Here is a 12,344-nt window from a genome sequence, read left to right as displayed (position 1 = left end):
CATCACGGCTCCGGAACTCAATCCCTTTACCAATAAAACCTGGCACATCGTAAGCTTTCTTCACAGCACTATCAACCTGGGTGGCAACTTTCAGGGCTCTATATACATGAACACCAAGATCCCTCCGCACATCCACATTACCAAGAATCTTTCTATTGACCTGGTGTTCTGCCTTCCTATTATTCTTCCCAAAGTGAATCACCTCACATTTATCCACATTGAACTCCATTTGCCACCTTTCAGCCCAATTCTGCAGTTTATCCAAGTCTCCCTGCAACCTGTAACATTCTTCCACACTGTCCACCACTCCACCGACTTTAGTGTCATCTGCAAACTTACTAACCCATCCACCTATGCTGCGTCCATGTCATTTATAAAAATGACAAACAGCAGTGGTCCCAAAACAGATCCTTGATGTGTCGTGCAGAATGACTAGGAGACAGAGAGAGAGTTGTTCAAGAAAGCAAACCTTTATTTGCAAGTAAAGGCTGTGACAATCAGAAAGTGGTTTTCCGATCGCCCCCGACCCTCGGGGTTTGTCATGTTATATGTTTTTTCAGTTGCTCTGTTCCTCAAAGGTTATCAGCATAGCTAATTGTGTCACCTCGGGTTATTTCTCTGAAAGCATGCAATAAACCAATTGTGTTAGCCCATGCTATCTCTCTGAAGCTATTCATCTTCTGAAACATGTCCGCTACAATGGACTTCTACCCTACCCCTAGCCTATTACACTATACTCTTGTGGCCTTCAACAATCACTTAATTTAACTACATTATGCCACCATTATATGAATATCTACAATTACGTGGTCACGTGATTTAACTATCCTCCTAGTTATATTATGCCACTATTATTTTAACAGTTGAAACTATATGGCTAACAATTGATATTACACAGCTACTCGACTTAATTGCTGCCACCTGCTGGCCTGTGTCCGGCTTGGTGTTTGATCTGCCCTATCAGGACACTTATCCTGCCCTTTGATCTACTCTAACCTGGCAACTAGCTGCTACTGCCCTTTGATCTATGCTATCCTAGCACTTAGCTGCTACTGCCCTTTGATCTGTACTAGCCTAGCACCTAGTTGCTATTGTCTTTTAATCTATATTAACATACTGGTGTGTCGTTTTAGTTCTCATACATTCATGCTGGAATGCCAGCAATTGCTGACCTGTTGACCTATTTGACATTTGGTATGTTACTTTATTTTCCATAGATGCACACCACTAGTAACTGGGCTCCAGGCTGAATATTTTCCATCAGCCACCACTCATTGCCTTCTTACAGAAAGCCAGTTTCTAATCCAAACTGCTAAATCTCCCTCAATCCCATGCCTCCGTATTTTCTCCAATAGCCTACCACGTGGAGCCTTATCAAAGGCTTTACTGAAGTCCATGTACACCACGTCAACTGCCCTACCCTCATTCATATGCTTGGTCACCTTCTCAAAAAACTCAATGAGGTTTGAGAGACACGGCCTGCCCTTGATGAATCCATGTTGACTATCTCCAATCAAATTGTGGCTCGCTAGATGATTATAAATCTTATCTCTTATAATCCGTTCCAAAATTTTTCCTACAACTGACGTAAGGCTCACTGGTCTGTCATTACCTGGGTCATCTCTACTGCCCTTCTTGAACAAGGGCACATTTGCAATTCTCCAGTCCTCTGGTGCTAAACCTGTAGATAATGATGACTCAAAGATCAAGGCCAAAGACTCCGCTACCTCCACTCTAGCCCCACAGAGAATTCTCGGAAAAATCCCATCTGGCCCGAGGAATTTATCTACCTTCACACCTTCTCGAATTATTAATACCTCCTCCTTACTAACCTCAATCCTTTCAATTCTAGTAGCCTGTAACTCAGTCTTCTCTTCTACAATATTCTCCTTTTCCTGAGTGAAAACAGATGAGAAATATTCGTTTCACACCTCTCCGATCTCGACAGGGTCCACACACAACTTCTCACATCTGTCTTTGGCCCTATTCCAACCCTAGTCATCCTCTTATTCCTCAATTACCTATAGAAAGCTTTAGGGTTCTCCCTTATTGTACCTGCTAATGTCTGCTCAAGTCCCCTCCTTGCTCTTTTAAACTGTCTCTTTAAATCCCTCCTAGCTAATCTGTAACTCTCTATCGCCTCAACTGAACCATCTCGTCTCAATGTCACATAAGCCTCCCTCTTCCGCTTAACAAGAGATACAATTTCTTTAGTAAACCACGGTTCCCCTACCTTATCACTGACCCCTGCCTGACAGGGACGTACCTATCAAGGACACGCAATATCTGTTCCTTAAACCAGCTCCACATTCCGACTGTCCCCATCCCCTGCATTTTGCTACTCCATTCTATGCCTCCTAAGTCTTGCCTAATCGCATTATAATTTCCCTTCCCCCATCTATAACTCTTGCCCTGTGGCATGTTCCTATCCCTTTCCATCACTAAACTAAACGTAACCGAACTATGGTCACTTTCTCCAAAGTGCTAACCTACCACTAAATCAAACACCTGGCCTGGTTCATTACAAAGTACCAGATCCACTGTGGCCTCCCCTCTTGTCGGCCCATCGACACACTGTGTCAGGAAACCCTCCTGCACACATTGGACAAAAACTGTTCTATCCGATGTACTAGAGTTACAGCCTTTCTAGTCAATGTTGGGCAAGTTAAAGTCTCCCATAATGACCACCCTGTTCCATTCACTCCTGCCCAGAATCGTTTTGCCAATCCTCTCCTCCACATCCCTGGAACTTTGTGGAGGCCTATAAAAAACTCCCAGCAGCATGACTTCTCCTCTTCTGTTTCTGACCTCAGTCCATGCCATCTCAGTAGATGAGTCCTCATCAAAAGTTCTTTCACCCACCGGACAAAGCCACACCTCCCCCTCTTTTACCACCTTCCCTGACCTTTATGAAAGATCTGAACCCTGGAACCTGCAACATCCATTCCTGACCCTGCTCTATCCATGCCTCCGAAATGGCCACAACATCGAAGTCCCAGGTACTATCCACGCTGCAAGCTCACCTACCTTATTCCGGATACTCCTGGCATTGAAGTAGACACACTTCAAACCAGCTTGCTGTCTGCCAGCACACTCCTGTGACAGTGAAATCCTGTCCATGTCCTCCCTACTCTCTTCCTCCTGTGTACTGGAACTACATCACAGTTTCCCATCCCCCTGCTGAGCTAGTTTAAATCCACCCGAATAGCACGAGCAAATTTCCCACCCAGGATATTAGTACCCCTCTTTTTCAAGTGGAGACCATCCTGTTTGTAGAGGTCCCACAAATCATCTATCATAGCACCATTTTCCAACACTTGTAGGCTATGGCATCCCCACCTCTATCAGCTTCTTTAGGCAGTAAATCCCAGCTAATCACCACCCTCTGGCTTAAAAAATAAAATTCCCTTAGGTTAAAATTGTGCTTTGTGTAGTTACTGACCCTCTGCTAAAGGGTAAGTTTCTCCCCATCTAACTTATGTGACAATAAAGCTAACTCAATTCAATATCCATGCCCCTCATAATATCATTCATCTCAATCAGATCCCTGCTCAGCCTCTTCTTCTAAGGAAAACAACCCCAGCCTATGTGGTGGCACAGTGGCCCAGTGGTCAGCACTGCTGCCTCACAGCTCCAGGTTCAATTCCACCTTTGGGCAACTGTCTGCGTGGACTTGGTGTAAGCTCCCTGTCTCTTTGTGGATTTCCTCTGGGTGTTCCACAGTCCAATGATTAGTTCGATTAGCCATGCTAAATTGTCCATTGTGTCCAGGGATTGGCAAGGTAGGGTTATACGTTTAGGATGGGTGGTGGGATGCTCTTCGGAAGGTTGGTGTGGACCTGATGAGCTAAATGGCCCATTTCCACACTATAGGGATTCTACTTTATTGTATTCTAGACTCTCTTCATAGCTGAATCGCTCCAGCCCACCGAACATTCTTGTGATTCTCCTCTAGTTATCTACCAGAGAGGGTGCAATCTTCCTACAGTGTGGCAACCAGAACTGCACAAAGCAATCCAGCTGCAGTCTCATTAATATCATATACAGTTCCATCATAACTGCCTTGCTATTAATTAATGTCTTGATTAATAAAGGCAAATATGCCCTATGACTTCTTAATCACTATCTACCTTTCCTATTGCCTTCAAGGTCCCTCTGAACCTCTCGAGTTTGGAGGGTCTGACCATTCCATGCATACTCCCGTGCCCTGTTAGCCCTCCTAAAACAGCACGTCACACTTTTCAGGGATAACAAGGTGCAGAGCTGCATGAGCACAGCAGGCCAAGCGGCATCAAAGGTGCTGGAAAGCTGATGTTTCAGGCTTAGACCCTGCTTCAGAAATGACCCTTCTTTCCTGCTCCTCTAAAGCTCTGCACCTTGTCATCTCAGATGCTTTCATTATTACTAGCTCCGAAACAGTTTTCAGGATTAAGTTTTATTTGATAAACTTTTCAGCCATTGATATCATCCTGGAGGCTTTCCTCCATTTTAAATCACATCAAAGTGATCATTTATATATATTACAAACAAAAAGGGACACAACACCAGACCCTGTGGTACACCACTAGACACAGGCTTCAAGTTACAAAAACCCCCTTTGAATCCTGTCACTAAGCCAACTGTGGATCCAGTTTTACAAATTGCTCCAGATCCTATGGAATACTAACTTCTTCAACAATCTGCCATTTGAAACCCAGTCAAAGCCTTATAGAGTTCCACATAGACCACATCAACTACACTATCCTCATCAATACATCTCATCACTTTTGGGCAAAATTCAATCAAATTTATTAGACATAATATTCTCAGGACAAAGCCATGCTCACTATCTTTTATTAATTCCAGTGTCTCCACGTGGAGATCAATTTGCCCCTCAGTACTTTTTCCAATAATCTCCCTCCCGCAGACATAAGACTCACTGGCCTGTAGTTTCCTGGTTTATCTCCAAAACTCTTCTTGAATAATGCTACAGCTAGCTGATTGCATACAGGATGGTCTTCCAGTTGCTGCCATCACCCTGAACTACCCAAGTTTGGGGAAGCAGAAAAATGAACAAAAATTCCTGCTTCTGACAAACTCCTTTGGACATGTGCCTGCAACTGGCGAAAACAGGACAGAACTTTGTTATAATATCACCAGGGTGATCTCAACATTTCTCTTGCATTCTGGTGCTAGTTACATGAATTTATTTGAGAAAAGACAAACCTTGATGATGTCGTTGATTTTAAGCCTACACATTAGAGCCTTTTGGTCTGTACAAGCTATTATGCCATCACTAAAGTGACAGCAACAGGCTACTCTAATTCAAGTTAAGAGGTAAGTTAGCTCAGTTAGCTGGATGGCCAGCTTACAACATAGTGATGTTAACAGCATAGGTTCAATTTCCATGCCAGTTAAGGTTACCATGAAAGGTTTTCTTTCTCAATATCCCCACTTGTCTGAGATGTGGTGACCCTCAAGTTAAACCACCAGTCTTCATTCTCTGATGACAGAGTAGGATTATGGTCCTCTGGAATTATGGCAACTTTACTCTAATCCAATCATCCTGTTGCCTTCGACTTTTGTTGAAGTCCTTAACAAGTTTCATCTTAAATCATCTTATGGTTTGAGCCACAACATCTTCCTGGGGTGAAACACCAGTTTTTCCAGTAATAATCATCAGTCTCTGCCATACTTCAAACATTTGATTTAACCTTTCAATGTTTGTTCTCTGTCCAGAAGGAGATACCCTATTTTACAAGGCTTTTACAAGAAAAAATAAAAGTTATGCATCATCGCAAAAAAATAGATCAGCTGGAAATTATTTAAAAGGGGAAGGTTGCTGGTAAGAACAGCACAGTCGGATTTGGAAGTTTGTGTTCGTAAATCACAAAAAGCTAGTATGCAAATTCTTGGAATTGCAAATGGAATGTTGGTCTTTACTTCAGAAGGAATGGAGCATAAAAATAGTAACGCACTCCTAGAACAAAAACAGAGGTTGCAGGTAAAGCTCAGCAGGTCCGGCAGCATCTGTAAGAAAAACAAGTTAACGTTTTGGGTCTGGCGACCTTTCCTCAGAACTGAACGTTCAGTTCTGAGGAAGGGTCACGTCACTGGGCCCGAAACACAAAGTCTGTTTTTTCCTTCATAAATGCTGCCAGACCCGCTGAGCTTTACCAGCAACCTCTGTTTTTGTTCCTGATATACAGTATCCACGGTTCTTTCGGTTTTCATAAAGCTTTTCTATAACTACAGAAGCCTCTACTTAGACCACAACTAAAGTACTGATCCCCTTATCGTAGAAAGGTGTACTGGCATGAAGGCATGTAGGTTCACCAGGGTTGAGACCGGGTAGGAACATCTTTTTTTAAATGAAAGTGGTTGAGCAGTTTGGTCCTCAGTGGAGTTTAGAAGAATGTGGCAACCTTACTTGAAACATATAATATTCTTTAGAGACCTGAAAAGGTTAGATGCAGACAGGATTTTCCCCTTGGGTGAACAGTATAAGGCAAGAAGGCATAATCTAAGAGTAAGGAGTCACCTAGTTAGTATAGGGATGAGGGATTTCTTCACTCGGATGGTTATCAATCTCTGGAATTCTTTACTGAGAGGGTTGTTAAGGATATTCAAGGATAAGATAGAAGAATTTTGAATCTGTAAGAGAATCTAGGGTCACAGGGAAAAAGCAGGAGAGTGAACTTGATTATTAAAAGACCAGTCATGATCTCATTGTCTGCCAGAGCAGTATTAAGGGCAACATGGCTACATCTATTCCTATGTTTTACCGTCTCATAATAAATCCAATTAGTGTATGCATCACATTGAAATTTAAAATATGCATTCTGAAAATCTTCTAAATGTCATAAGTTAATCAGTCATTTCTTTTGTTCATACAGTTGTTAAAGGTCAGAAGGAAGCCATTCAGCCCATTCTGCTCTCTGCAACAGCAACTGAACTAGTTCTATTCATCCATTTCTCCAGTACGCCTAAAACAAAATCTTCTCTCTTTAGCAGCTTATCCAATTCCCTTTGGAAAGCCAAAACTATATCTGCCTTCACCACATTCTCAGACAGTGCAATCCAAAACCTAACCACTTGCTGAATCATTTTACTCTTGGTTCTTTTGCCAATTATCTTAAGTTGGTGTCTAATTCTTAATCTTTCCACCCATGGAATAGTTCTTTTTCTACCTACTCTCCCTACAGTCCTCAGGCTTTTGAAGACAGCTATAAAAGTCACCTTCCAACCTCTTCTCCTCCAATCAGGACAGCCTCCGTTTCTCCAGAATATCAACATAATTGAAGATGCCCATGCCTCAGACCATTCTCACATCTTTTAAGTACCCTCAATCCCTTGCCAATTAAGCTCTCATTAGACCCATGCCTCTTGTTGTCGCTCCCTACATGGGACCCATATTGACTAATTTTCATGGACAATGTCGTGACTCCCCAGTTGGGTGCCATGTTGGACCGAATAAATGACTCTCCTCCAATTAGAACAGTCCCCACTGATGTATCATTATTTCTGGCTGATACTTACTCAGTCACATCTGCGTCAGAGCCTGAATTGGAAATTGGCAAAGGAGTAGCAATGTGCTCTGGACCAGGATGCCAAGAAAAAGCTTCATCAACAGGAGGGACTATTTGTTTCCCCAAAATTCTGTCAGAAAAAAAGTAAAATACTTTTAACAGTAATAATCCTATCAAATTAGCCAATACATTATTACAAAATTATTTTAAATGGTGTATTATTCGGAAGGTTGAGAGGTTATATGAAAATACGAATTAAGAGTAGGCCATCTGACACCTCACTCCTGGCCCACCATGTGGGAAAATCATGGTCAATCTGACTGTGACCGCAGCTCTTTTTCTGTCTGCCCTTTATTCTCTTGTCGATCAGTAATCTATTGAACTAAGCCTTACAAATATTCAAAGATTTGGCCTCACAATTCTCCATGGAAGAAAATTCCACAGATGCATGGTCACTAAGAGAATCAAAATTATAATTTCCATCTTAAAAGTAAGTTCTCTTTACTCTTAAAAACTTCTAAACTGTGTTGCTATTTCTCATCTCTTTCACAAGGGAGAATTCCTTTCAGTGTCAAGTTTGCTCAGGATTTGTATAATTGCTGCTTTTAGTTTTGGAGGAGCTAAATAATACTAACGACGATTAACTAGTTCATCCTGTTTAGAATAGTAGAAATACATGACATGCCTGTACTTGAAGGGGTAAACACAAATATAGGAAACAATATTTCAATGAGTAAATGGTCCATTTATGGAGGGAATTCCTTAGTGAGACGGAGGAAGCAGTTTGTGATGATCAACTCAAATAAAAAATTTGAATGATTTATGTTGAAAAAAAAAGGAATAGGAGATATGAGTAACTTGAGACATGATATGTGGCATGACGGTTTGTCATTTGATTTGGAAGCATCCACTATATTGGAAAAAATAAATGTAACATCATTATTCAAGAAAGGAGGGAGGCAGAAAACAAATATATTTGCACATTAACCTAAAATCTTTGTTACATAGACTACTAAGGATGTTAGCAAAGATACTTTGAAAATTATAATATAATCAAGCAAAATCAACGGTTTTGTGCAAGGGAAATGGTCTTCGAATGAAGATAATCGAGTTTTTGAAGAATAAATAATGTAGATAAAGGGGAACCGGTAGGTGTGGCGTACTTGGATTTTCAAAATGCATTTGATAAGGTGCCTCATTAAAAGTTACAACATAAAATAAGAGCTCACAATGTCAGGGCAACATATTAGTACTGATAAAGGTTTAATTAGCTAACAGAAAGCAGTAATTATAAATGGGTGTAAAGCTGGATGAACACAACAGGCCAAACAGTATCAGCGGAGCAGGAAAGTTGACGTTTTGGGTCTATATCCTTTTTCAGAAATGGGGGAGGAGAAGGGGGTTCTGAAATAAATGGGGAGAAAGGGGGAGGTGGATAGGAGATGGACAAAGGAGGGGAGGCAGACAGGTCAAGGAGGCGGGGTTGGAGCCAGTAAAGACAACTGCACCTCCCAGTCATGAACCATTTCAACTCTCCCTCCCATTCCTTGGATGACATGTCCAGCCTGGGCCTCCTGCAGTGCCACAATGATGCCACCTGAAGGTTGCAGGAACAGCACCTCATGATTCGCTTGGGAACCCTGCAGCCCAATGGTATCAATGTGGACTTCACAAGTTTCAACATGTCCCCTCCCACAACTGCACCCCAAAACTAGCCCAGCTCATACGTGCCTCCCTAACCTCTCCTCTCACCTACCCACTCCTCCCACCTCAAGCCCCACCCCCATCTTCTACCTACTAGCCTCATCCTGCCTCCTTGACCTGTCTGTCCTCCCTGGACCGACCCATCCCTACCCTAACTCCCCACCTACACTCGCCTTTCCTGGCTCCAACACCGCCTCCTTGACCTGTCTCTCCTCTCCACCGATCTTCTATCTGTCTCCCCTTTTCTCCCTACTTATTTCAGAATCCCCTTCCTTGCCACTGCCCACCCCACCCCATTTCTGAAGAAGGGTCTAGAGCAGAAACGTCAGCTTTCCTGCTCTTCTGATGCTGCTTGGCCTGCTGTGTTCATCCAGCTCCACACCTGGTTGTCTCAGATTCTCCAACATCAGCAGTTCCTTCTATCTGTGTAATGTTAAAAAGAAAGGCGCAGGCATGTGATTTTGGATTAGCCCTAAATAAGATGCTGAGACACTGTTTGGTATATGAGATTAATGATGTAACCATGCAAAAGCACTTAATAGCTGTAGTTCAACTGGACTTCAAACAGACATTAAAACTGTCTTAGAAAAGTGTGGCAAGTGGAGCTTGAGTTACAGGATATTCGGACAGAAGTGGACACTCTTGCTAGTCTAAGAGAATGAAATGTGAGGCTGGATGCACACAGCAGGCCCAGCAGCATCTCAGGAGCACAAAAGCTGTCGTTTCGGGCCTAGACCCTTCATCAGAGAGGGGGATGGGGTGAGGGTTCTGGAATAAATAGGGAGAGAGGGGGAGGTGGACCGAAGATGGAGAGAAAAGAAGATAGGTGGAGAGGAGAGTATAGGTGGGGAGGTAGGGAGGGGATAGGTCAGTCCAGGGAAGACGGTCAAGGAGGTGGGATGAGGTTGGTAGGTAGGAGATGGAGGTGCAGCTTGGGGTGGGAGGAAGGGATGGGTGAGAGGAAGAACAGGTTAGGGAGGCAGAGACAGGTTGGACTGGTTATGGGATGCAGTGGGGGAAGGGGAGATTTTGAAGCTGGTGAAGTCCACATTGATACTATTGGGCTGCAGGTTCCCAAGCGCAATATGAGTTGCTGTTCCTGCAACCTTCGGGTGGCATCATTGTGGCACTGCAGGAGGCCCATGATGGACATGTCATCTAAAGAATGGGAGGGGGAGTGGAAATGGTTTGCGACTGGGAGGTGCAGTTGTTTATTGCGAACTGAGCGGAGTTGTGTTCTGCAAAGCGGTCCCCAAGCCTCCGCTTGGTTTCCCCAATGTAGAGGTAGCCACACTGGGTACAGTGGTTGCAGTAAACCACATTGGCAGATGTGCAGGTGAACCTCTGCTTAATGTGGAAAGTCATCTTGGGGCCTGGGAGAGGGGTGAGGGAGGAGGTGTGGGGGCAAGTGTAGCATTTCCTGCGGTTGCAGGGGAAGGTGCCGTGTGTGGTGGGGTTGGAGGGCTGTGTGGAGCGAACAAGGGACTCACGGGGAGAGTGGTCTCTCCGGAAAGCAGACAGGGGTGGGGATGGAAAAATGTCTTGGGTGGTGGGGTCGGATTGTAGATGGCGGAAGTGTCGGAGGATGATGCGTTGTATCCGGAGGTTGGTGTGTGAGAACGAGGGGGATCCTCTTGGGGCAGTTGTGGCGGGGGCGGGGTGTGAGGGATGTGTTGCGGGAAATGCGGGAGACGCGGTCAAGGGCGTTTTCGACCACTGTGGGGGGAAAGTCACGAAACCCACCCCTGTCTGCTCTCCGGAGAGACCACTCTCTCCGTGAGTCCCTTGTTCGCTCCACACTGCCCTCCAACCCCACCACACCCAGCACCTTCCCCTGCAACCGCAGGAAATGCTACACTTCCCCACACACCTCCTCCCTCACCCCTCTCCCAGGCCCCAAGATGACTTTCCACATTAAGCAGAGCTTCACCTGCACATCTGCCAATGTGGTATACTGCATCCACTGTACCTGGTGTGGCTTCCTCTACATTGGGGAAACCAAGCGGAGGCTTGGGGACCGCTTTGCAGAACACCTCCGCTCGGTTCGCAATAAACAACTGCACCTCCCAGTCGCAAACCATTTCCACTCCCCCTCCCATTCTTTGGATGACATGTCCATCATGGGCCTCCTGCAGTGCACAATGATGCCACCCGAAGGTTGCAGGAACATCAACTCATATTCCGCTTGGGAACCCTGCAGCCCAATGGTATCAATGTGGACTTCACCAGTTTCAAAATCTCCCCTTCCCCTACTGCATCCCTCAACCAGCCCAGCTCTTCCCCTCCACCCACTGCATCCCATAACCAGTCCAACCTGTCTCTGCCTCCCTAACCTGTTCTTCCTCTCACCCATCCCTTCCTCCCACCCCAAGCCGTACCTCCATCTCCTACCTACTAACCTCATCCCACCTCCTTGACCTGTCCGTCTTCCCTGGACTGACCTATCCCCTCCCTACCTATACTCTCCTCTCCACTTATCTTCTTTTCTCTCCATCTTCGGCCCGCTTCCCCCTCTTTCCCTATTTATTCCAGTTCCCTCTCCCCATCCCCCTCTCTGATGAAGGTTCTAGGCCCGAAACGTCAGCTTTTGTGCTCCTGAGATGCTGCTTGGCCTGCTGTGTTCATCCAGCCTCACATTTTATTACCTTGGATTCTCCAGCATCTGCAGTTCCCATTATCATTCTTGCTAGTCTAAGTTTAAAGAATGCCGCTTGAGTGAAAGCAATTGCATAACCTCAATCAAGAGATTTCTTGAACAGGTAGCCTCTCGGTCACCCACAGCAAAAACCCAAAACAAAGCCAAGCTCCGGACAAACAGTGAAAAGTTTCATGAGGATCTGGGCAAAAGGCAATTGTAGTTGTTGCTGTTACGCGGGCTCGAGAATCCCAATTGGGCCTGAACTGATTCAGAGGATTCATAGGCTGGTATCCAGGACAGTGCACACCCTGGAAAGTCTGCCTACAGCTGGTTTGGAAGTTACATTTCTTAGCAACATCCAAATCACAACCAACCAAAATAAACATCTGGTTAAATGATCACAGAGTTCTAATGGAGGTCAATATTAGTGTGGTTGTATCAGCGATTGGGAAATAACTCTTGACCAAACTTTGCTCTAGACTCCAACCCCTAAC

General features: G+C 44.6%; 1 protein-coding gene across 3 annotated transcripts in view; it reads right to left on the bottom strand.

The window, feature by feature from the left end:
• Positions 1-12,344, bottom strand: part of LOC125467636 (protein FAM149B1) — a 104,929-nt gene that overhangs the window by 80,489 nt on the left and 12,096 nt on the right. For all 3 annotated transcript variants that reach the window (XM_048563764.2, XM_059640344.1, XM_059640345.1), the window contains exon 5: positions 7,519-7,638. In XM_048563764.2, the coding sequence (XP_048419721.2) occupies positions 7,519-7,638 (120 nt within the window). The remainder of the gene's footprint in view (positions 1-7,518; positions 7,639-12,344) is intronic.

Source organism: Stegostoma tigrinum, chromosome 37 (genome assembly GCF_030684315.1).
Source record: "Stegostoma tigrinum isolate sSteTig4 chromosome 37, sSteTig4.hap1, whole genome shotgun sequence".
In the NCBI taxonomy this organism is placed as follows: Eukaryota; Metazoa; Chordata; class Chondrichthyes; order Orectolobiformes; family Stegostomatidae; genus Stegostoma; species Stegostoma tigrinum.
The sequence above is the reverse complement of the archived record's forward strand: the minus strand, read 5'-3'. Positions and strand labels throughout refer to the sequence as shown.